General features: G+C 40.0%; 1 protein-coding gene across 1 annotated transcript in view; it reads right to left on the bottom strand.

Annotated features, from left to right (window-relative positions):
• Window positions 1-26,001, bottom strand: part of LOC106085193 (tripeptidyl-peptidase 2) — a 237,803-nt gene that overhangs the window by 191,587 nt on the left and 20,215 nt on the right. The window contains exons 9-10 of the mRNA XM_059368489.1: window positions 25,694-25,815; window positions 2,092-2,248 (exon numbers count right to left, since the gene is read on the bottom strand). Coding sequence (XP_059224472.1) covers window positions 2,092-2,248; window positions 25,694-25,815 — 279 coding nt within the window. The remainder of the gene's footprint in view (window positions 1-2,091; window positions 2,249-25,693; window positions 25,816-26,001) is intronic.

Genomic DNA, 26,001 nt, shown 5'->3' with positions numbered 1-26,001 from the left:
AAACCAAAAACTAAAAATGGATGTCGAATCCAAATTACTTAAAACCAGTGTTCAAAACCCCAAAACGCGGATTCAAAACCCAAAACCCCGGGTTTAAAACCCCAAAACCCGGGTTAAAAACGCCAAAACCCGCGTTACAACTTCCCAAAACCCGGGTTCAATCCCCCAAAACACGGGTTCAAAATCCCAAAACTTTTTTTAAAAAGTCGGGGTTTTACAAACGTAGACCCAAGTTTTATAGAAAACTCAAAAATTGGTTTAAAAAAGCCGACTATCTAAAAAATACCTAATCAACTTAGCCGAAAACACCATAATTATGCTTTCTATGTTTTTCAAAGCTTATATAACCCCGATATAAATCGGCACTATCAAATTACACTGTTGGAAAAGTCGTCCAACATATTTGACAAATGTGTTATAAGGGTGTATAAGATTCAACCTGACTAGACTTGCGCCTGCATGCTTGTAACTTTTATTATTAAATTAATGAAAGATCAATTTAACCGAAAATCCGGCTTTCGAAAAACCAAAAACCCAATTTTTTTAAACTCCATAACCCGGTTTTCAAAAAACGAAAAAAAAGGTTTCCAAAAATCAAAAACCGGTTTTAAAACAAATCTAAAAAGCGGAATTCAAAAACTGAAAACCGGTTTTAAAAGACTAAAAGCCGGGTTTCAAAAACAGAAATGGTTATCGAATCTAAATTACTCAAAACCAGAGTTCAAAACCCCAAAACCCGGGTTCAAAACCCAAAAACCCGGGTTCAAAACCCAAAAACCCGCGTTAACAACCCCAAAACCCGACTTCAAAACCCAAAAACATGGTTTAAAAACTGCGAGTTTTGCAAACGTAGACCCAAGTTTTTTCGAAAACTCAAAAAATCGGGTTTCAAAAACATAAAAAGCGGGTAACAAAAATATACCTGATCAACCTAGCCGAAAGCACCATAATTACGCTTCCTCTGTTTTTCAAAGCTTATATAACCTCCATATAAATCGGCACTATCAAATTACACTATTGAAAAAATCGTCAAACACATTTGACAAATGTGTTATAAGGGTGTATAAGATTCAACCTGACTGGACTTGCGTCTGCATGCTTGTAACTTTTATAATTAAATTAATGAACGATTAGTTTAAGCGAATATCCGGCTTTCGAAAAACCGGAAACACAATTTTTTTAAACTCCATAAGCCGGTTTTCAAAAAACAAAAAAAAGATTTCCAAAAAACAAAAACCGGTTTCAAAAAACTAAAAAGCGGGATTCAAACACCGAAAACCGATTTTAAAAAACTAAAAACCGGGTTTCAAAAACCAAAATGGATATCGAACCCAAATTACTCAAAACCAGAGTTAAAAACCCCAAAACCCGGGTTCAAAGCCCAAAAACCCGGGTTCAAAATCCCAAAACCCGGGTTCAAAACCCCAAAACCCGGGTTCACAACCCCAAAACCCGACTTCAAAACCCAAAAACATGGTTTAAAAAATCCGGGTTTTTCAAACGTATACCCAAGTTTTTTCGAAAACTCAAACAAATCGGGTTTCAATAACATCAAAATCGGATATAAAAAATATACCGGATCAACCTAGCCGAAAGCATCATGAGTATGCTTCCTATGTTTTTCAAAGCTTATAGAACCCCCATATAAACCGGCGCTATCAAATTACACTATTGAAAAAATCGTCAAACACATTTGACAAATGTGTTATAAGGGTGTATAAGATTCAACCTGACTGGACTTGCGCCTGCATGCTTGTAACTTTTATAATTACTTCCGTCTACAGGTGTGTGTGTGCATTAGTGTACGGTGGTGACAGACAGACAGACAAAGCAAGAGATGTTAACACTGAACTTTTAATTAATGAAGTGACATTTGCTCAGAGAGTCCATTCTTAAAAGACATTCAATCATCACCGTTATCATCATGTTGTCAGGAATACAGGCCACAAACCAAGCAGCCTCTGGATACCACAGCATGCCATTGTTTAATGGCTGTTATAGTTGTTTGCAACAAATTTATATGTATATATATGCATGAGGGCATCATGTCAATGTAAATGTGTGTGAGTGTGTGTGTCTGTTCATACTTACACAGCTCTGTGCACGCCCGCTGGAAGCCCCGATGGATCCACTTTAACTGCTAATGAACGTGTCGAATAGCAAAGATCCAAGAATTGTCCGCATTGCACAAACGGTTGAGAGGAAATCAAATTTAAACGCACATTGAAATTGAATTTATCCTTTGGCGCTGAAAAGAGAGAATAAGAACAACAAAAACGAAACGATGTTATTGGAGCCATCATAAATTGAATGCTGCAATCAATGGCGGCTGTTTCTGCCGCTGCCCCTGTTGCTGCTGCTGCTGCTGCTACTGCTGCTGCTGCTATAGAGCAACAAACATAACGCTGATAACGCATTGAGCAAATCATATCATGGCATATTACAAAATGGATATTTAAACCAATTCGAAGGTTGTTGAGGCAAAAAGGCGTAAAGAGATAAATGAGAATAATATTGTGTTGCTGTAAAGCAAATACCAGGCCATAAACACACAAGTAGCAATCAATAGTTCGCAAAGAAGAAGAAGAGTTGTGTAAAACAAGACCCAAATTGGCGTTAATCTGCAATACAAGCCCCATTAAACAATAGCATGAAATGAGAGTTCATGGCAAAATAAAAATAATTAAAAAAAAACTCCAGCTATATTTAATACCTTTAACATTTAAAAAATATTGGAAATTTCATTTTGAAAAGCAAAAAAAAAATCTTATATTTAAAAATCAATTTGTGTTTCTTTGTTTGTTTGTGTGTTCCTTATAGACTCAGAAACGGCTGAAACGATTTTCTTGAAATTTTCACAGATGGTGCATAATCATCCCGTGGTGAAAATAGGGAACTACATCTTTAGATATCTAAAGGGGGGGGGGGGGGGGGGGGGGGGGGGGGCGGACCCTCCCCCTTACCCTAATTTTCAGAAACGCCAGATCTCGGAGATGAGTGGTGCGATTTAAGCGAAATTTTTGAGTGCTCTCATATAGTACCCTAAAAATAAAATTTTGGTATCCAAATTTCGGATAGGCTACCTAGGGGGGCCGCCCCACCCTAAAACCTACCAAACATATATTCAGACCAATCACGACAATATGGGACTCAAATGAAAGGTATTTAGAATAAGAAAACGTATCTGATATCCAAATGTCGGACCAAGTGTTAGGGGAACCACCCCAACCCCCAAAACACCCCTAAATCGGACATATTTACCGACCATAGCAATATGGGACTCAAATGAAAGGTATTTGCGAGTAGAATACGAATCTAATATCCAAATGTGGAACCACGTTTCTGGGGGTCCACCCCTCCCCCAAAACACCCCCCAAACAGGACTTATTTACTGACCATAGGAATATGGGGCTTAAATAAAAGGTATTTGAGTGCATAATTCGAATCTGATATCCAAATATGGGACCAAGTGTTTGGGGGGGCCGCCTCTCCCCAAAAACATCCCCCCAAAGGGGGATAGGTCTTTGGGAGTAAAGCACGAATCTGATATCAACATTCGGGAAAAGTGTCTATGGCGCCACCCCACCCCCAAAACACCACCCAAACAGGAAGTATTTGCTGACTATTGCAATATGAAGCTCAAATAAAAGGGTTTTTAGAGTAGAACATGAATCCGATATATATTTTCAAGGCCAAATCACTGAGTGGCCGCCCTTCCTCCAAAACACCCCCCAAGCCGGTCATGTTAGCCGACTATGGATGTATGGGGCTCAAATTAAAGGTTTTTGGGAGTAGATCACGTATCTGATATCAACATTGGGGACCAACTGTCTAGGGAACGTCCCACCATCATAACAACCCCCAAATAGGACGTATTTGCTCACCAAGACAATTTGGGTCTTAAAGAGAGTGGAACTAAATATTTATAGTTTTTAGGGCCAATACCACAAACCGGACATATTTGCTGACTTTTGCAATAAGAAGTTTAAATGAGATTAGAAAACGAATTTGATATCCAATTTTGAGGCCAATGGCAATATGGGGTTCAAATAAATGATATATAGTTATATGAGAATAGAGCGGGCTTAGTGTTTGGGGGACCACCCCAAAACCCCAAAACACCCCTAAATCGGGCATATTTTCCGACCATGTCAATATGGAGCTTAAATGAAAGGTATTGGGGGTAGAACAAGAATTGATACACACTTTTGGGATTAATTTTCTAGAGGTCTACCACTTTCCCAAAATACCCCACAAACAGCAATTTTGTACTGACCATCGCAATATGGGGCTCAGATAAAGGTATTTGCTAGTAGAATACGAATTTGATATCCAAATGTAGGACCATGTATTTAGGGCATCATCCCCTTCCCAAAACACCCCCAAAGGATAAAATTTTTTCGACCATGCCAATATGTGGCTCAAATGAAAGGTATTTGAGATTAGAAAACGAAATTTATTTTCACAAATTTTTAGCAGAATCCATGGTGGTGGGTTCCCAAGATTCGGCCCGGCTGAACTTAGAACACTTTTACTTGTTTCTTTTTATTTTATTATATTTTTATTTATATCAATTTATTTTTTTTGAATCTTAATCTTAATTTGATTTATTTTATATTTTATTCAAATTAAGTTTTTTTATTTCATTTTTTTTTTAAATTTCTTTCTTTTTATTATATTTTCTGCATTTTTTTTTAGTGTTGTGTTGTTTTCGCTTCGCTGTATTGCCTTCATCAAAACATCACCCAGTCGCGTTCATTAGTTTTTATATGAGTCTACAACTTTCAGTTCGTTTCAATAAATCATTCTCCAATTGAGGTATATGATCATTAATCATAATTTATGGTTATGTATGTTTTTTTTAATACGGATGAAAACAAGTCTCATTAAAAGTTATTTATGCCACACATGGTAATTTGTTCATATAAAACATTGATTTGTTATAAACAAATTTGAGATAATTTTTACCAACTATTTAGTTTTTATTTATACTTTTATATCTCTTTCGAGTTGAGCTTAGTGACCGAAGACATTTCTGCAATGACTGACCTTTATGTTTAGTTCCAACGAAAACTTTATTACTTATACGACATGTTGCACTCAATCCCAAACAATCATACGCAATGGTGTACGAAAAAGTCCATTAGTGAAAGAGGGATGATTTCTTTTAAATAGAAAGGGCTTGGCGAATTAATGATGAGGTGCCCCATTCTTTTATAAGAGTTACAATAGCGTAACGCATAGCTTTAAGAAGACTTGACTGCTTTAGTTCCCTGAAGTCTACAACTGTAGACGAATAAAAAAAATTGAGTAACGAAATAGGACAAAAATTGCGGTTTGTAAGGGCTTAAGAAGTCAAATCGGGAGATCGGTTTATATGGGAGCTATAATGGGTTATGAACCGATTTGGACCGTACTCGGCGCAGTTGTTGGAAGTCCTAACAGGACACCATATGCAAAATTTCAGCCAAATCGGACAAAAATTGTGGCTTCCAGAGGCTCAAGAAGTCAAATAGGGAGATCGGTGTATATGGGAGCTATATCAGGTTATAGACCGATTTGGACCGTACTCGGCACAGTTGTTAAAAGTCATAAGAGAACACCATATGGAAGATTTCAGCAAAATCGGACAAAAATTGCGGCTTGCAGAGGACCAATAAGTCAAATCAGGAGATCAGTGTATATGTGAGCTATACCAGGTTATAGACCGATTTAGACCGTACTTGGCACAGTTGTTAAAAGACATAACAGAACACCATATGGAAAATTTCAGCCAAATCGGACAAAAATTGCAGCTGTAAGGACTTAAGAAGTCAAATCGGGAGATCGGTTTATATGGGAGCTATATCGGGTTATAGACCGATTTGGTCCGTACTCGGCACAGTTGTTGGAAGTTATAACGGAACACCACATGCAAAATTTTAGCTAAATCAGACAAAAATTGTGGCTTCCAGGGGCTCAAGAAGTAAAATCGAGAGATCGGTTCATATGGGAGCTATATCAGCTTATAGACGGATTTGTACCGTACTCGGCACAGTTGTTAAAAGTCATAACAGAAAACCATATGGAAAATTTCAGCCAAAGCCGACAAAAATTGCGGCTTGTAAGGGCTCAAGAAGTCAAATCGGGATATCGGTTTATATGGAAGCTATATTAGGTTATAGACCGATTTGGACCGTACTTGGCACAGTTGTTGAAATTCATAACAGATCACTTTGTGCAAAATTTAAGCTAAATTGGACAAAGATTGCGGCTTGTAAGGACTCAAGAAGTCAAATCGAGAGATCGATGTATATGGGAGCTATATCAGATTATAGACCGATTTGGACCGCACTCAGCACGGAACTCAGCTAAAATTGCGGCTTCCAGGGGCTCAGGAAATCAAATCGGCTGATCATCTTATATGGGAGCTATACCAGGTTATAAACCGATTTGATCCGTACTTGGCTCAGTTGTTGAAAGTCATAACAGAACACTGCATGCAGCCAAAGCAGACAAAAATTGTGTCTTCCAGGGGCTCAAGAAGTCAAATGGGGAGATGGGTTCCTATGGGAGTTATATCGAAATCTGAACCGATATGGCCCATTTGCAGTTCCCAACGACCAACTTCAATATTAAGTATCTGTGCAAAATTGAAGCAGCTAGCTCTACGCGTACGGCCGCTATGGTGATTTCGACAGACGGACGGACGGACATGGCTAAATCGACTCAGAACGTCAAGACGATCAAGAATATATATACTTTATGGGGTCTTAGACGAAAAATTCGAGGTGTTACAAACGGAATGACCGTGGTGGGCAAAAAAATTGCAAATTTGCCTATGAACATTAAGGAACAGGGGCAAACTTCTCACATATCAATGAGTGGAGTCCGATAATGATAAGGGGCCTCCTTTTTATAGCCGAGTCCGAACGGTATCGCACTGCCTCTTTTGAGAAGTTTTAACATGGCATAGTACCTCACAAATGTCGCCAGCATTAGGAGGGGATAACCACCGATGAAAATTTTTATGATGGTCTCGCCAGGATTCGAACCCAGGCGTTCAGCGTCATAGGCCGACATGCTAACCTCTGCGCTACGAAGGCCTCCGTGGTGGTCGGTATAAAAATGCATTTGTGTTTGTTTGTTTGCCGGCTTGTTCCGTAAGACTCAAAAACGGCTAAACTGACTACCTTGAAATTTTCACAGATTGTGTAGGTCGGTCTGGAGGGAAACATAAGGTCGATCTGCAGGGAAACACAATATAATTTTTTATGTCGGAAGGGGGAGCGGACTCTCCCCCTTACTCCAAAAGTACCACGCCATAATAAAAGTGTACCGATCTGGACAATATGGTACTCAAATGAAAGGTATTCTGGAGTAGAGTACGAATATGGTATTGAAAATTGGGTCCAAAACTGGGAGGGCCGCCCCAACCCCAAAACGCCCTAAAATAGGTTTATTGGACGAGCATGACAATATGAGACTCAAATGAAAGGCATTCGGAAGTAGATTAGGACTATAGTCAGGAAGAAGGAACAGGCTATATAATTTGTTGATATCGGAAGGGGGCGGACCCTCCCCCGTTACCCCAAACACACCGCCCAATAACAAAAGTGGGTCGATAATGACAATATGGGTATCAAAAGAAAGCTATTAGAGAGTAGAATGCGAATATGGTATTAGAAATTGAATCCAAGTACCCAGGAAGTCGTGCTAGCCCCAAAACTCCTCCCATCAGACAAATTGAACGTTCATATCAATATGGGGCTCAAATGGAAGGTATTCGGCAGTAGATTACGAATCAGGCATACAAAATCAGATTGAAGTTTAGGGTGTCACACCAACCCCCCGAAAACGGTCAATGGGCATATTAACCAATTATGACTATATGGGACTCGGTTTGTTTGTTTGTTCCGTAGACTTAAAAACGGCTGAACTGATTTTCTTAAAATTTTCACAGATTGTATAGAATGGTCTGGAAGGAAACATAGGCTATATATTTTTTTGATGTAGGATGGGGGCGGACCCTCCCCCATACCCCAAAAACACCACCCAAAATCAAAAGTTGGCCGATAGGCACAATATGGGTATCAAATGAAAGGTATTAGAGACTAGAAAACGAATATTGTATTCAAATTTTGGGTCCAAGTACCCAGCGGGCCGACCCAACCCCAAAACTCATCTAAACAGATATATTCGACGTTCATGTCAATATGGGACTCAAATGAAATAAATTTGGCAGTAGATTACATATATGGCATATATAAAAGTAGGTCCAAGTAATGGGAGGTCGCCCCACCCCCCAAATACCCCCAAATGGTCACATTAGCCGACCATGGCTAATGGAGTAGATTACGAATATGACATTCAAATTTGTGTTCAGGTTTAGGTGGCGCTTTTTTTTTGCCAGCCCGAACAAAATTTTGTAGGGCTGAGGTGACCAACTTTGAAGGCCCCCAATGGGCCCTCAAGCGCTCTAGGGCCATGAAATTTTGCACATAAGCAGGTTAACACCTCAGCTATAACCATGTAAAATTTCCATTCCACTGTGCGAAATTAAACTGACTAAGAACGTATTGTGCTGTCCATAATTGATAGGTAAATATAAGAACAGTGGCGTAGTATACTCTCAATCCCAATCGGCCTGGCTTCCGAGAGTATACCAATCGCCGCTTCAGTGAACTGCCACCACCCTCGGATGTGCCAGTGGCCGAGAGGAAATTCCGAGACGTCATTAACAGAGCAGCGGCTCGCTTTATACCGGCTGGCACAGACAGTGGTACTCGCAGACGAGTGTGATGGGATTCGTTGTATGGACCACACTTACCCCAGAATCAGCGAACTGAATCTGGAAATAAACAGGGTAGTCAACGAACATAAGCGTAATTTGTGGCTGCAACACTTGGAACAATGTAACTTAGGCACTGTTTTAGGCAAGCTGTGGTCTATTGTTAAGTCACTCTCGAACCCCGGTAGACGGGATGACAGGACCTCAGTCACTTTTGGCGAAGTAACCGTGACTGATCCGAAGAGATGCGCCAGGTTGTTCAACCGTCTATTTATTGTGGATCCCGAGAGTGACAGGGCAAGGAGGAGAGCCATTCGCCGTATCAGTGGTCGCCGAGCCGATGGACAACCATCACAATTTACCGTGGGCGAAGTTGCGAATGTCATGTCATCGTTGGGCCCCGACGGAATCTCTACATTGATGTTGAAGAATCTGGATTTACCTGGAGTTGAGTACCTTACTACTGTCCTCAACCTGTCTTTTAACACTTTTATAGTTTCCGATGTCTGGAAAATGGGCAGATCCCGCTACTGAAGCCAGGAAAGGACCCGAGTTTGGGAGTCGTGCGGACCGATCTCCCTTCTCTCACCAGTAGCAAAGACGCTTGAGGCATTACTAGTCCCGAGCCTCGCATCAACATGGATGTCAAGGACTACATAGCACAACAACTGCTGCCTCAACGATCTTGCCTCATATTTCGCTACAAGAAATCTGAAAGATATCTGCCACCAAATCTTCAGCCACATTGTTCACTACGAATACGCATGAGGTGAATGCCGACCTGACTGTAATGGTCGATGGAGAAATGATTCCCACCATCAAGTATCCCAAAATACTTGGCGTCACATTTGACAGCTCTTACACATTTGCCCCACATGCCACAATAATTTGTGATAATGTCAAACGTAGATACAAGGTCCTCAAGTCATTTGCCAGCAGCATTTGGGGTGCAGACAAAGAAACCTTCTTGACCACGTACAAGGCAATTGGCCGATCTGTGATAAGTTATGCAGCGCCAGTGTGATCTCATCAGCTCTCTGTGACTTGCAGTGGAATAATATTCAGATACAGAGTACGAACGCCTACCATTGCACCTGAAGAAATATATCTCCCCCGGCGAATCAGAGTAGTTCTGGCTCAATTACGTTTCGGCAGTTGCAGCCGCCTCAACTTCTACAGACCAAGGATTAATGCCAATGCCCCGATTGTAACCAGGAATCGCACGATAAACATCACCAGTTTAACTGCCCAGCCAGACCCAGCTCCCTGTGGACCCACCCCATCTTAGTCGCAGAGTTCCTGAGTCCTGACACTCAACAGAATCAAGCAGACGAAAGATAGAACACAAAAAAACTGCTACAACAAAGCCACCATCATAGATTAGGAACATACTAAACACGTCATCCCATTTGTAACTATTGACCAAAGACTCTTTGTCGAATTTTTAACTCGACCAAGTCAGCTCCGTCCACCTGTCTGTCTGCCCTTTAGGGCAGAAGAAGAAAAATAGGAAGATCGGTTTATAGGGGAGCTGTATTAGGCTATAAACCGATTCATGGCATATTCGAGACGTATGTTAAAGGTCATGAAAGAAGCCGTTGCACAAAATTTCAGCAAAATCAGATAATACTGGCGCCCCTTAGAGGCTCAAGAAGTCGAGATCCCATATCGGTTTATATGGCAGCTATATCAGATTATGGACCGATTTGAACTATTCTTAGCACAGTTGTTGATAGTTATAACAAAACACCTCATGCAACATTTCAGCCAAATCAGATAGGAATTGCTCCCTGTAGGTGCTCAAGAATTCAAGTCCCCAGAAAGGTTTATATGACAGCTATATCAGGTTATAGACCGATTCTAACCATACTCAGCACAGTTGTTGGAAGTCATAATAAAATACCTCATGCAAAATTTCAGCCAAATCGGATAAAAATTGTGCCTTTTAGAGGCTCAAGAAGTTAAGATCCCAGATCGGTTTATATGGCAACTATATCAGGTTATGGACCGATTTGAACCATTCTTAATACAGTTATGGAAAGTCATAATAAAACACCTCATGCAACATTTCAGCTAAATCGGATAATAATTGCGCCCTCTAGACGCTCAAGAAGTCAAGACCCCAGATAGGTTTATATGACAGCTATATCAGGTAATAGACCGATTTCAACCATATTCAGTATAGTTATTGGAAGTCATAATAAAACACCTCATGCATAATTTCAGCCAAATCGGATAAGAATAGTGCCCCCCAGCGGCTCAAGAAGTCAAGACCCCAGATAGGTTTATATGACAGCTATATTAGTTTATGGACCGATTTCAACCATATTTAGCACAGTTGTTGGAAGCCATGATAAAACACCTCATGAAAAATGTCAGCCAAATCGAATAAGAATTGTGCCCTCCAGCGGCTCAAGAAGTCAAGACCCTAGATCGGTTTATATGGCAGCTATATCAAAACGAGGACCGATATGGCCCATTTGCAAGCCCAAACGACTTACACTAATAGGAAGTATTTGTGTAAAATTTCAAGCGGCTAGCTTTACTGCTTCGAAAGTTAGCGTGTTTTCGACAGACAGACGGACGGACGGACAGACAGACGAACGGACATGGCTAGTTCGACTTAAAATGCCACGACGATCAAGAATATATATACTTTATGGGGTCTTAGACGACTATTTCGAGGAGTTACAAACAGAATGACGAAATTAGTATACCCCCCCCCCCCCCATCCTATGGTGGAGGGTATAAAAATATGAAATAATTTTCCTATTAAAATTAGTTATACGACACATGGTACTTCAATTCATAGCAATCATACGCCATGAGATACCCTACAAATTTAAATATTTCTCGGAACACTGCTTTTTCCCAAAAAAAAAACTACACTGCTACTGACAGCTGTAGAAATTTATCCTAAAATCAGCTTATTTCCATTTTTAGGAATTAATTCAAAGAAGCTTAGCAATTTGAATTTTCAGACATTTAAGGAGCAAGCAAAGCGCTAATTTTAAAATAGAAACGGAAAGTGTAACATAATTAGAATAATTCCACGAAATTGTGGTCTTATATCTACCTGGGTTTTTCGCACGTTAATAATGAGTTTATTCTTCGTTCTCCATATAAAAACTCCAGATGGTGTAAGTTGTTACAATTTTAAAAGACTCAGCAATATTGTTACTGTGATCATTTTTGAAATTGACCAATGGCCTGAGGCGAACGACAAATCCAGATAAATCAATGCTGCTGACATTCGGCCAACAATGCATTTTCATTTAAAATTCATTGGCCAAAACGAATTTTATCGTTTTTTTCATGGCTCATTAAATCGTGGGCAATTTTAAATTGAAATGTATTCAGATTAAAAGGATTGCTCGCACGAACAGACACTCAGACACACATGTGTGAGCTGGAGAAATTTTCACAGATTATTTTTTAATTAAATAATTAACCGAATTGTTATTTAAAAATCCACACCAATGACATGGTTTATCTGCCTTTATCTTGGGCCCCTCCTCTCCCCCCATCCAGGTGGTAGTAAAAGCGAAAGTGTAGAGCCACCCTTTTAGCCACCACACTGCCATTTGCGGAAAAACTTTCGAACAATGTCTATGACAATGTTGATGATAATGGCAATGATAATTAATTTAAAATATTAATTAAATGTTGCACGAATGGCTTTAACATTTTCATTTTATTGGCTTTTTAACAAGTCATTTGGCTGCTCGCAAAAAATATCACACAAACGCAGCAGACATACAGCAAAAATGGCAAAATGACAAAATCGCATAATGCGCATTCATTCGCCATGTAAAGCTGTATTAAAATGTAATTAACTGTAATAAATGATTGAATTTTTAATGATGTATGTTCGTGTGTGTGTGTGCATACGAAAGAATTATATAAATTTATATAAATATCATCATGAATTATTGGATATAAGGGTGGAGGGAAAAGGAAGAAATGTTGTTCTATAAGAAAACTTTTATCAGCCTGGCTGAAAAAGGTTTTCCAGGGGAAAACTTCAATTCAGCCTGGCTGAATAAGGTTTTCCCCTTGGGGGGGAAAACTTCAATTCAGCCTGGCTGAATAAGGTTTTCCCCTTGGGGGGGAAAACTTCAATTCAGCCTGGCTGAATAAGGTTTTCCCCTTGGGGGGGAAAACTTCAATTCAGCCTGGCTGAATAAGGTTTTCCCCTTGGGGGGGAAAACTTCAATTCAGCCTGGCTGAATAAGGTTTTCCCTAGGAGGAAAACTTTAATTCAGTCTGGCTGAATAAGGTTTTCCCTAGGAGGAAAACTTTAATTCAGTCTGGCTGAATAAGGCTTTCTCTAGGGGGAAAACTTTAATTCAGCCTGGCTGAATAAGGTTTTCCCTAGGGGGAAAACTTTAATTCAGCCTGGCTGAATAAGGTTTTCTCTAGGGGGAAAACTTTAATTCAGTCTGGCTGAATAAGGTTTTCTGTAGGGGGAAAACTTTAATTCAGCCTGAATGACTTGCTTTAATTCAGCCTGGCTGAATAAGGTTTTCCCTAGGGGGAAAACTTTAATTCAGCCTGGCTGAATAAGGTTTTCCCTAGGGGGAAAACATTAATTCAGCCTGGCTGAATAAGGTTTTCCCTAGGGGGAAAACTTTAATTCAGCCTGGCTGAATAAGGTTTTCCCTAGGGGGAAAACTTTAATTCAGCCTGGCTGAATAAGGTTTTCCCTAGGGGGAAAACTTTAATTCAGCCTTGCTGAATAAGGTTTTCCCTAGGGGGAAAACTTTAATTCAGCCTGGCTGAATAAGGTTTTCCCTATGGGGAAAACTTTAATTCAGCCTGGCTGAATAAGGTTTTCCCTAGGGGGAAAACTTTAATTCAGCCTGGCTGAATAAGGTTTTCCCTAGGGGGAAAACTTTAATTCAGCCTGGCTGAATAAGGTTTTCCCTAGGGGGAAAACTTTAATTCAGCCTGGCTGAATAAGGTTTTCCCTAGGGGGAAAACTTTAATTCAGCCTGGCTGAATAAGGTTTTCCCTAGGGGGAAAACTTTAATTCAGCCTGGCTGAATAAGGTTTTCCCTAGGGGGAAAACTTTAATTCAGCCTGGCTGAATAAGGTTTTCCCTAGGGGGAAAACTTTAATTCAGCCTGGCTGAATAAGGTTTTCCCTAGGGGGAAAACTTTAATTCAGCCTGGCTGAATAAGGTTTTCCCTAGGGGGAAAACTTTAATTCAGCCTGGCTGAATAAGGTTTTCCCTAGGGGGAAAACTTCAATTCAGCTTGGCTGAATAAGCTTTTCCTATGGAAAATCTTCAATTAATTTCGCTGAATTCAGGTTTGCTATGGGAAAACTTCAATTCAGCCTGGCTGAATAAGGGTTTCTATATTTTCAAATTTTCTCAGCACTTAATCTATTTCGATTCTCCCCAATAGATACTAAAAGCCCCCCAAGCATATGAAAAGCATTGCATTAACAGCTCAATTCAATGACTTTATAAACGAGCCAAACTGTCGGTGGTATATAACGGAGAACTGAGGACTGGCACTCTGTGGTTAATGAATGACTTGCTGAAGACGGAAATGAGTGACTGTTGAAACGTTTATGCAGTCGACACCCACCACAGCGCTGGAAATCTCACTTTTTATTTATTATATGGAGGCAACAAGGGAGCCCAAAAAACAATAGCAGCAATAAAACTCACCATTATTCATGTGCAACCGAACAACGACAATAGCAACAACACAACAACAACAACAATATTGAGTAATGGGGGATTACTCTTGATTTAATATGCATGCCAAGATAAATTGCTGCAAGCGAACCTTTCAGCATTTCAACAGCATCGTTTATTCGCTTCCTATTATTAATAAAATAATAATGAAAATCATCATATTTTGTGCCATAAACGCTTTTCTTCTCATTTATTTTTCTTTCATTTCTTTTCAAGTAATCATTTTCGCTATATAATCACCACCAAAGGAAGAGGCCACTCAAAAGAAGCCGAAGGAAAAAAATTTGATTAAAAATGTTACACTCAAAGGAATGTTGTTTTTTGTTCTCATAACATTTTTCATTAGCTCAAAATGGCCATGACGTCTTTCTATGACGGGGGAACTGTGGTTGGGTTCAAATCCTGTCAAAAACATAAAAAATTTTTCAGCGTTGCTCATGCCCTCACTAATGGTGGAAATATTTATGAGGTTTTTAGCCATGCAAAACTTCTCTTCGCTCGGACTCGGCACCAAAAAAGAGTTCCCTTATCATAGACCTTATACTTAAGTTGACAGCACTCATAAGTATGAGAGAAGTATACCCACTGTTCCTTAATGAAATGTTCAATCATCATTCAATCATCCAAATATTTCGGCATTTTTTTTTTCGGCGTGTAGACGACTAATGATGTTGTTTGCGTTGAGACCTTTGTGTGCGACACTCAATTATATGAAAGTTATTGAATCTAAAATTGATGGTCGGTCAGTCGGCACTCTGACGTCTGCTATATTAAGCAAAGGTAATTTGTGGCATTTTCTTGGAAAATAGCATAACAAAACCCCTTTCCAATTTGTTCCATTCCTTGAATCCCACAACCCATCGCAGACGCAGAGTTGCCACAGCAACAAAAAAAAAAAACCATTTAAACAGAAAGCTGATAAAATGAAAATTAGACAGATTTTTTCCCCAACTGTTAATTTGGTAAATTTTTGTTTGGCCAAAACTGAGTCGCTATAGACATTTTAGAAAAAATTTTAAAAAATACTTGGTGCAAGTTTTTTGTCCTTTTCATGTTTAATTTTCAAAAAAAAATAGTTTCAAAAAAATTTTTTAGAAATTTTATTTTTATAAAAACCCAGCCGAAGCGGGCCCGCTCCGCTGCGCCCTCTTTAACTCTCTAATATATTTTTAGGGTGGATACACTTCGCCCTGAATGTGGATATCGAATTCGTGCCACTGTAGCCTATGTCCGCCTATGACGCTGAACGCCTGCTTTCGAATACTGGCGAGAACATCGGAAAAATCTTAAGATGTGGTTATCCCCTCTTAATGCTGACGACATTTGCGAGGCACCATGCCATGCATGGTCATGTAAAAAATTCTCCCCAAAGAGGTGTCGCACTGCGGCATGCCGTTCGGACTCGCCTATAAAAAAGGTCCCTTATCGTTGATAAACTCAACTTGAATTACTCATTGATGTGTGAGAAGATTGCCCCTGCTCGGTTCCTGGGCAAATTTTTACTCTACTCCCAAATACCTTTCTATTGAGTCCCATATTACCGAATTGGTAAATATTTCGGGTTAAGGGGGAATTTCAGGGTCGGAGTGGCCACCCAGACACTAGGCCCTTAAAGTACATATAAGATTCGTGCTCTACTTTCAAAAACATTTTATATGAGCCCCATACTAACATGATCGGTAAATTTGAGGTTGGGGTGGACTGGACCCAGGGTCTTTGTTCTGAAAATGAGTATCAATATCCCGAAAATCGATAAATTTCCACCCTAAAAAGCTTTTATATAATTGGGAGGTATTTTGGGGTGCAGCGGCTCCCCAAGTACATGGCTCTTCGATTGGATGTCAAATTCGTTTTTTTTCTCTCAACCACCTTTCGTTTGAGCTCTAAATTGTCGTACCTAGACTGGCGAGTTTTGGACGGCCCCGACCCAATCTCCGAGATATGGCGTTTTGAAAGTTAGGGCAATGAGAAGTGCTTTTTAGGAAAGGGATGTCACCTTGGAGATCACCGTAGCGCAGAGGTTAGCATGTCCGACTATGACGCTGAACGCCTGGGTTCGAATCGTGGCCATCAGAAACAATTTTCAGCGGTGGATTTCCCCTCCTAATTCTGGCAACATTTGTGAGGTAATATGCCATGTAAAACTTCTCTTCAAAGAGGTGTCGCACTGCGGCACGCCGTTCGGAGTCGGCTATAAAAAGGAGGCCCCTTATCGTTGAGCTTAAACTTGAATCGGACTGCACTCATTGATAGGTGAGAAGTTTGCCCCTGTTCCTTGGTGGAATGTTCATGGGCAAAATTTGCAATTTGATGTTACCTCAGACATATCGAATCAAATATGGATATCAAATTCGTGCTAAACTCCCAAATCCCTTTAATTTGAGTACCATATTGCTTTGGTCGGTAAATATGAACCATTTGGAGGGGGTTATGGGGCTGGGGAGGTCACCGGCACTATGCCCAATACGTTCTTTACTTCCAAATGCCCTTGATTTGAGCTCCATATTGACACACTTGGAAATAAAGTTCAGTTTAGGGGGTAATTTAGGGCTTCCCCCCAAACATTTGGCTCCAAAATTGAATAACACGTTTTCTCATATAAGCATGAGCATGGAGCGTTTTCGGGGGAGGGGCAACCCCCTACACTTCGATCTGATTTCGTATGCCAGATTCGAAATCTACTTCCGAATACCTTTCATTTGAGCCCCATATTGACATGAACGTCCAATATGTCAGTTTGGGGTAGTTTTTGGGCTGGGGCGGCCCAATGGGTACTTAGACTCAAATTTTAATAACATATTCGTATTCTACTCTCCAATACCTTTAATTTGATTCCCATATTGTCCCGATCGGTCCACTTTTGACCTTGGGTGGCGTTTTTGGGGTAAGGGGGAGGGTCCATCCCCCCTTCCGATATCGCTGAATTATATATCTCATGTTTCCTACACAATACGCGAAAATTTCGAAAAAAAAAGGTTCTGGGGTTTTTGAGTCCATACGGAACAAACAAACACATCGAGCACCATATAGCCGTGATTGGCTAATATACCCATTTTGGGCTTTTTTGGGACGTGGGGTGATCCCTTACGCTTCGACATGAATTTGTATGACAGATTCGTTATCTACTCCCACATAATGTTCATTTGATACCCAAACTGTCCTAATCGGTTCACTTTTGAATTTGTGTGGTGTTTTCGGGGTAATGGGGGAGGATCCGCCCCCTTCCAATATCAATAAATAATAAAGCCTATTTCTCCTTCCTGGCCAATTTCGTAATCCACTCCCGAATACCTTTCATTTGAGTTCCATATTGTCATTATTGTTCAATATGCCCATTTGAAGGGGTTTTGGGGTCGGGGCGGCCCCCCAGTTACTTGGACCTAATATTTATTATGAAATTACTACTCTACTCCTGAAAACCTTTCGCATATTGTTCCGATCGTTCCACTTTTATTTTTGGGTAGTACTTTTGGGGTAAAGGGGAGGGTCCGTCCCCCTCCCGATACCGGCCAACTTTGATTTTGGGTGGAGTTTTTGGGGTAAGGGGGAGGGTCCGCCCCCATCCCATATCAATAAATAATAAAGCCTATTCCTCCTTCCTGGCCATATTCGTAATCCACTCCCGAATACCTTTCATTAGAGTCCCATATTGCCCCTATCGGTCCAGATTTATTTTTTGGGGTAAGGGGGAGGGTCCGCCCCCTTCCGATATCAATAAATTATAAAGCCTAGTCCTCCTTCCTGACCATATTCGTAAACCACTCCCGAATACCTTTCATTTGGGTTCCATATTGTCATTATCATCCAATATGCCTATTTGAGGGGGTTTTCGGATCGGAGTAGCCCCCTAGGTACATGGACCCAAATTTTGATGTCAAATTTGTATTCAACTCCCAAATACCTTTCACTTGAGTCCCATATTGCCCCTATCGGTCCACTTTTATTTTTAGGTGATACTTTTGGGGAAAGCGGGAGGGTCCGCCCCCCTTGTGATATCAAAAATTTATATAGCCTATTGCTCCTTCCGCACCACTTCCCACAATCTGTGAAAAGAAAGAAATCGGTTTAGCCGTTTTTGAGTCTATACGGAACAAACAAATTAACAACCCCACAACATCACAAATTAATTTTAATACCCATCACCACAGGATGGGGGTATACTAATCTAGTCAGCCGTTTATAACACCTCGAAATATTGATCTGTGACCCCATAAAGTATATAAATTCTGGATTGTCTCCACATTTTGATTCGATCTAACCATGTCCGTCCGTCTGTCGAAATCACGATAGCGGTTGAACGCGTAAAGCTAGCCGCTTTAAATTTTACACATATACTTAATACTGATGTAGGTCGTTGTGGATCGTTGTGGAATGGGCCATATCGGTTCAGATTTAGATATAGCTCCCATATAAACCGATCTCCCGATTTGACTTCTTGAGCCCTTGGAAGCCGCAATTGTCATCTGATTTGGCTGAAATTTTACATGTGGCGTTCCATTGGGACTTTCAACAGCTGTGCAAAGTATGGTCCAAATCGGTCTATAACCTGATATAGCTCCCATATAAACCGATCTCCCGATTTGACTTCTTGAGCCCCTGGAAGCCGCAATTGTCATCCGATTTGGCTGAAATTTTACATGCGGTGTTCCGTTGGGAATTTCAACAGCTGTGCAAAGTATGGTCCAAATCGGTCTATAACCTGATATAGCTCCCATATAAATCGATCTCTCAATTTGATTTCTTGAGCCCCTGGAAGCCACAAATTTCGTCCGATTTGGCTGAAATTTTGCACATAGCGTTCTCTTATGACTTTCAACTTCTATGTCAAGTAGGGTCCAAATCGATCGATAACCTGATATAGCTCTTATATAAACCGATCTCCCGATTTGACTTCTTGAGCCCCTGGAAGCCACAAATTTCGTCCGATTTGGCTGAAATTTGGCATGTAGTGTTTTGTTATGACTTTCAACTTCTGTGTCAAGTACGGCCCAAATCGGTCTATAACCTGATAAAGCTCCCATATAAACCGATCTCTCGGTTTTACTTCTTGAGCCCCTGGAAACCACAAATTTCGTCCGATTTGGCTGAAGTTTTGCATGTAGTGTTCTGTTATGACTTTCAACATCTGTGTCGAATACGGTCCAAATCGATCTATAACCTGATATAGCTCCCATATAAACCGATCTCCCGATTTGACTGCTTAGTCTCCTGGAAGACACAAATTTCGTCCGATTTGTCTGAAATTTTGCATGTAGTCTTCTGTTATGACTTTCAACATCAGTGTCGAATACGGTCCAAATCGATCTATAACCTGATATAGCTCCCATATAAACCGATCTCCCAATTTGACTTCTTAATCCCCTTGAAACCACATTTTTTGTCCGATTTGGCTGAAATTTTGCATGTGGTGTTCTGTTATGACTTTTAACAGCTGTGTCGAATACGGTCCAAATCGATCTATAACCTGATATAGCTCCCATATAAACCGATCTCCCGATTTGACTGCTTAGTCTCCTGGAAGACACAAATTTCGTCCGATTTGTCTGAAATTTTGCATGTAGTCTTCTGTTATGACTTTCAACATCTGTGTCGAATACGGTCCAAATCGGTCTATAACCTGATATATCTCCCATATAAATCGATCTCCCAATTTGACTTCTTGAGCCCCTTGAAACCACAAATTTCGTCCGATTTGGCTGAAATTATGCATGTAGTGTTCTCTGACTTCCAACAACTGTGCCAAGTACGACTCAAATCCGTCTATAACCTGATATAGCTTCCATATAAAACGATCTCCCGGTTTTACTTCTTGAGCCCTTACTACCCGCAATTTTTGTCCGATTTGGCTGAAATTTTGCATGCGGTGTTCTGTGACGACTTTGAACAACTGTGCCAACACGGTCCAAATCAGCCAATAACTTGACAAGCTCCCATATAAACCGGTCTCTCGACAGAAGTTTGGTATGTATTGGGTTGCCCAAAAAGTAATTGCGGATTTTTTAAAAGAAAGTAAATGCATTTTTATTAATAAAACTAAGAATGAACTTTAATCAAATATACTTTTTTCTAAAGCAAGCTAAAAGTAGCAGCTGATAACTGACAGAAGAAAGAATGCAATTACAGAGTCACAAGCTGTGAAAAAATTTGTTAACGCCGACTATATGAAAAATCCGCAATTACTTTTTGGGCAACCCAATAGAATAAAATTATTCCTTCCCTTCAACTAAATTTAGTTTGTATAAATTTTTAACAGAATCCATGGTGGTGGGTTCCAAAGATTCGTCGGCCCGCTCAAATTTTTCAAAATTTTATTTTTATAGAATTTTTTTCTAAAATTTTCTTATCCAGCAATGGTTTCTCAAAATTTTATTTCATTTTTCTGTTTTTAAGATTTTTTAAAGCATTTCACCTAAATTTGGTTCTTTTTTAAAAAAAATAGCTGAAACCAAGATTTTATGCCTACCATTCTGTTTTCAAGGAAAACCACCCACTTGGCAACTCTGGTGAAAAGTCATAACACAAAAAACCTTTAGAGCTCTTTTTAAATATGTTTGAAAGCTGTAATAACAAATAAACCTTCACAGGCCAATGACAATGTAAGGACATGACCGGAATCCTGCTATGGGTTGGGGAGAGACATAGGGTAGGAATAATGCGTACCAAATTGAATTGAAAGGATGCGAAAAGGACCTTAGTTTTGGCCGACTGACGTAATCTCATAAGAAAAGCAAAAGGAAGGAACATTTATTTTACAACAAATGAAATATACCATTTATCCATTATTGTAATTGAAACATGAATGGGAAAATTTCAAGGATTTGCTTTCCTTTCACTTTTCTCTTTGTATATTTATACATACATACAAATATAATTTGATTTTTTTTTGTTTTTAAGGATTTAAAACTCTTGAAGAGCTTGGCGTCGTCTTCTCTCAAAGAGCAAAATGTGAAACAAAGTGAAACGTAAACAATGTCTGTTTTAAATCACCTACACTTAAGTGTTTCCCCATCACCCATCACCCCCAACACCACACTCATGATCCATTAAACCTAACCACAAGATATGGACTACACTATAATACACTGGCACTACACAATAGAGTACACGAAGGACATGTTCTTTTGTTCTGAAATGCTCTTTGAGCCACTTATGGTTAAATTAATTATTTCAAATTGGCTACAATTAAGTTAAACATAAGCATCAAATTTAATATGCAAATATGATTTCAATTTTCAAAGAACGAAGACAAACAGACGAACAGATGGACGGACAGACGGACAGACAGCCAGATAGCCAGATTAATATGTAATGATAAGCTGTGGCAAGTTACGAGTATGACATAAAATGTTGTAATTGCGCATTTCAGAGCTTTATGGCCGCTTAGTGTCATTTGGGACATGTAGGTAGAGATTTATACTTGTTACATCTATTTAACTTTTGTTATATGGGGATTAAGCACAGCAACGGTAATGACTTCAATGGGACCCCTGACCACAAATAAAAGGATCATAATTTAGATAACAATTCGTAGAATTTTGGGCTTGAAAAGATATTTCCTTGAAACTAGTTGGGCATAAACAATTTTATTGGGTATTTTATTTAATCGAGGATTGTGTTTAGATATGAAATTCTGTGAAAAAATTATTTTTTAAAGTCGGGCGGGCCGACTGTATAGTACCCTACACCTACCCCATAAGTACAATATTGGAGCTATATCCAATTCTGAACCAATTTTGATGGACCTCGGCGATCAAATATGTTCAAACTGTAATATTTACGGCTGACAAATGACAAAATTTTTGCAAATTACCCAAAATCTGACGAACATATATATGGGAGCTATATCTAATTCTGAACCGATTTCTCAGATAATGTGGTACGCGTCGAGGAAAGCGTGATGAAAAATTTTGGCAAGATTGGTCAAATAATGCGCTTGCAGCGGCTCTTGGGGTGAAAATTTGGCGATATAAATATATGACGGCTATATCTAAATGTTAGCCGATTTCTAAGACATTCGCCAGTAATATCGAGAGTCATAAGAAAATCCTTCTTGCCAAATTTCGAGAGAATCGGTTTACAAATGACCATTTTATTGCAATATTACTGCAAATCGGACGACCATATATCTGGGAGCTATATCCAAATTTGAACCGATTTCAAGCAAACTTCTCAAATACTGCCACAGTCGTCGAAGTAAGCGTTGTACAAAGTGTTTGAGAAGATTGGTCAATAAATGCACTTACAGTGGCTCTAGGAGTAAAAATCGGGCGATATGTATATATATATATATATATATATATATATATATATATATATATATATATATATATATATATATGACAGCTATATCTAAATCTAAGCCGATTTCTATGAAATCCGCCAGTAATATCGAGAGTCAAGAGAAAATCCTTCCTAACAAATTTCAAGAGAATCGGTTAACAAATGAACATTTTATTGCATTATTACTGCAAATCGGACGAACATATATATGGCAGCTATATCCAAATCTAAACCGATTTCTTTGAAATTCACCGGTTGGGGAATTTCCATTTGAAAAGCCCACAGAAGAGGTTAGCATATGCGCCTATGACGCTTAAAGACTGGGTTCGAATCCTGGCGAGATAACCTAAGAGGTTATCCCCTCCTAATGCTGGCAACATTTGAGCCCAGACGAAATTTGTTCAAGGATGCTAGAGAAACTGAATGTACCGGTAGTCGAGTTAATGACACAGGTCCTCAACCTATCTCTGAGCACTCTATTGCCCCGATGCCTGGAACATGGGAAAGTGATCCCGCAATTGAATCTGGAAAGAACCCAAGTAAAGGAGAGTCATACAGACCGATCTCCCTTCTACAAAACGCTAAAGGATTTCTCCCTCCTCCCTAGTCTAATTGGGTGATTTCCATTTGATAAGCTCACAGAAACGCTGAGTTTAGCATATGCTACTATGACGCTTAAAGACTGGTTTCGAATCATGGCGAGATAACCCTCCTAATATTGGCAACATTTGAGCCCTGACGAAATTTTTTCAAGGATGTTAGAGAAACTGAATGTGTCGGGAGTCGAGTATATAACACAGGTCCTCAACCTATCTCTGAGCTCTCTCATAATCTCGATGCCTGGGCAGAGTGATCCCACAATTAAATCTGGAAAGGACCCGAGTAAAGGAGAGTCGTACAGACCCATCTCTTTCTACAAAGCGCTATAGGATTTCTCCCTCCTCTCTAGTCTATTTGGGTGATTTCCATTTGATAAGCCCACAGAAGCGCAGAGGTTAGCATATGCGCCTATGACGCTTAAAGACTAGGTTCGAATCAAGGCGAGATAACGCAAGAGTTTATCACCACCTAATGCTGGCAACATTTGAGCCCTGACGAAATTTGTTCAAGGATGCTAGAGAAACTGAGTGTACCGGGAGTCAACCTATTTCTATGCACTCTCATAATCCCTATGTCTGGAACCTGGGCAAAGTGATCCCGCAAATGAATCCGGAAAGAACCCAAGTAAAGGGGAGTCATACAGACCGTTCTCCAAAGCGCTGAAGGGTTTCTCCCTCCTCTCTAGTCTAGTTGGGTGATTTCCATTTGATAAGCCCACTGAAGCGCAGAGGTCAGCATGTGCGCCTATGACGCTTAAAGACTGGTTTCGAATCCTGGTAAGATAACCTTAGAAGTTATCCCCTCCTAAAGCTGGCAACATTTTTGAGGTACTAAGCCATTTAAAAACTTCTCCCCAAAGAGGTGTCCCATTGCGGCACGCCGTTCGGACTTGGCTGTAAAAAGTAGGCCCCTTTTAACATTGAGCTAAAATTTTGAATCGAACAGCACTCATTGATATGTAAGAAGTTTGTCCCTGTTCCTTAATGGAATGTTCATGGGCAAATTGGCAAGCCCTAGCATTGATTGCACCCCAGCACGAGATAACTATGAGCACCACACAAGCTGCAACTAGCATGGATTGCACCCAAGCACGGGAAAACTATGAGCACCACACAAGCTGGAGGCCGCCGTAGCGCAGAGGTTAGCATGTCCGCCTATGACGCTGAACGCCTGGGTTCGAATCCTGGCGAAACCATCAGAAAAAATTTTCATCTGTGGTTTTCCCCTCCTATGCTGGCAACATTTGTGAGGTACTATGCCATGTAAAACTTCTCTCCAAAGAGGTGTCGCACTACGGCACTCCGTTCAGACTCGGCTATAAAAAGGAGGCCCCTTATCATTGAGCTTAGAACTTGAATCGGACTGCACTCATTGATATGTGAGAAGTTTGCCCCATGTTCCTTGGAATGATCATGGGCAAAAATTGCAATTTTACCACACAAGCTGGAATTTTTAACTTAAATCTGTGTGGTGTTTCTCTATATCACGAGCAGCTTAGCTGGGAGCTACCGGATGCGCCCACAGGTTGCGGCACTCCGTTCAGACTCGGCTATAAAAAGGAGGCACCTTATCATTGAGCTTAGAACTTGAATCGGACTGCACTCATTGATATGTGGGAAGTTTGCCCCATGTTCCTTGGAATGATCATGAGCAAAATTTGCAATTTTACCACACAAGCTGGAATTTTTAACTCAAATCTGTGTGGTTTTTCTCTATATCACGAGCAGCTTAGCTGGGAGCTACCGGATGCGCCCACAGGTTGCGGATAGTGGAATGCTCCATATGTAGTAGCTGCAACTGCAATCGCGAACAATCAGCGGTATCGAGTGGAGAGTCACAGTGAGAGACCGGCCGGCTCCGTCTCTTGCTTAAATACTGAGTGCCTATGATTTTCGATATGACAAGGCGAATTATTGGCGCCATAACACCACGCAATAAACTGGAACGTGATTGCCCACTCATAAGAGCATGACGGTATCTCAATAAAGACCTAATATTTGTATCAAATTGAGCTGGACTTTTAAAGTGGCTGCCAAATAAAGCTAATCTATGCTGTATTTTCTTGACATTAAACACCAAGGATGCTTCACTCATTAGTAAACATAAAAGGAAAGAGGATGTAGTGATTTAGCTTAGCACCATAAAGTGAAAGCTTGATTGCAAGCAAAACCATTCAAATGCAAAAATGTCTCATCCCATTTGCTTAACAAAGAAAACAAAGGGGAACTTAGAAAAGCGAAAATCTATCATTTACATTTTTAACCTACGTCAATACAATTGACATGTTGTTATCACCTTTTAGCAACAAATTTTATTTGATTAAAATTACTTACCAGCTTCCGTATCATTGAAAAAGACCGGTTCAATATTGACATTAAACTCGTAGGGTTTCTTTAGGACTCCCTCACGTATGTGAATACCTTTGGCATTGTTGGGGCCGCAACGTACAGAGAATCTGAAAATGGCAACAGTATATAAAAACGTCCCCCTTAACTAGATGTTCTTTATGGTGTTGTGAACAAGGATAATTTGTGTCCGTATATATGTGAGTGTGCGAGTGTGTAGGTGTGGGCATTCATATGTGTGTAATTGTGTTGTATTAGGACTTGCTAACTAAATTGCTAAATATTTAAGTAACAAG

Source organism: Stomoxys calcitrans, chromosome 5 (genome assembly GCF_963082655.1).
Source record: "Stomoxys calcitrans chromosome 5, idStoCalc2.1, whole genome shotgun sequence".
Lineage (NCBI taxonomy): Eukaryota > Metazoa > Arthropoda > Insecta > Diptera > Muscidae > Stomoxys > Stomoxys calcitrans.
The sequence above is the reverse complement of the archived record's forward strand: the minus strand, read 5'-3'. Positions and strand labels throughout refer to the sequence as shown.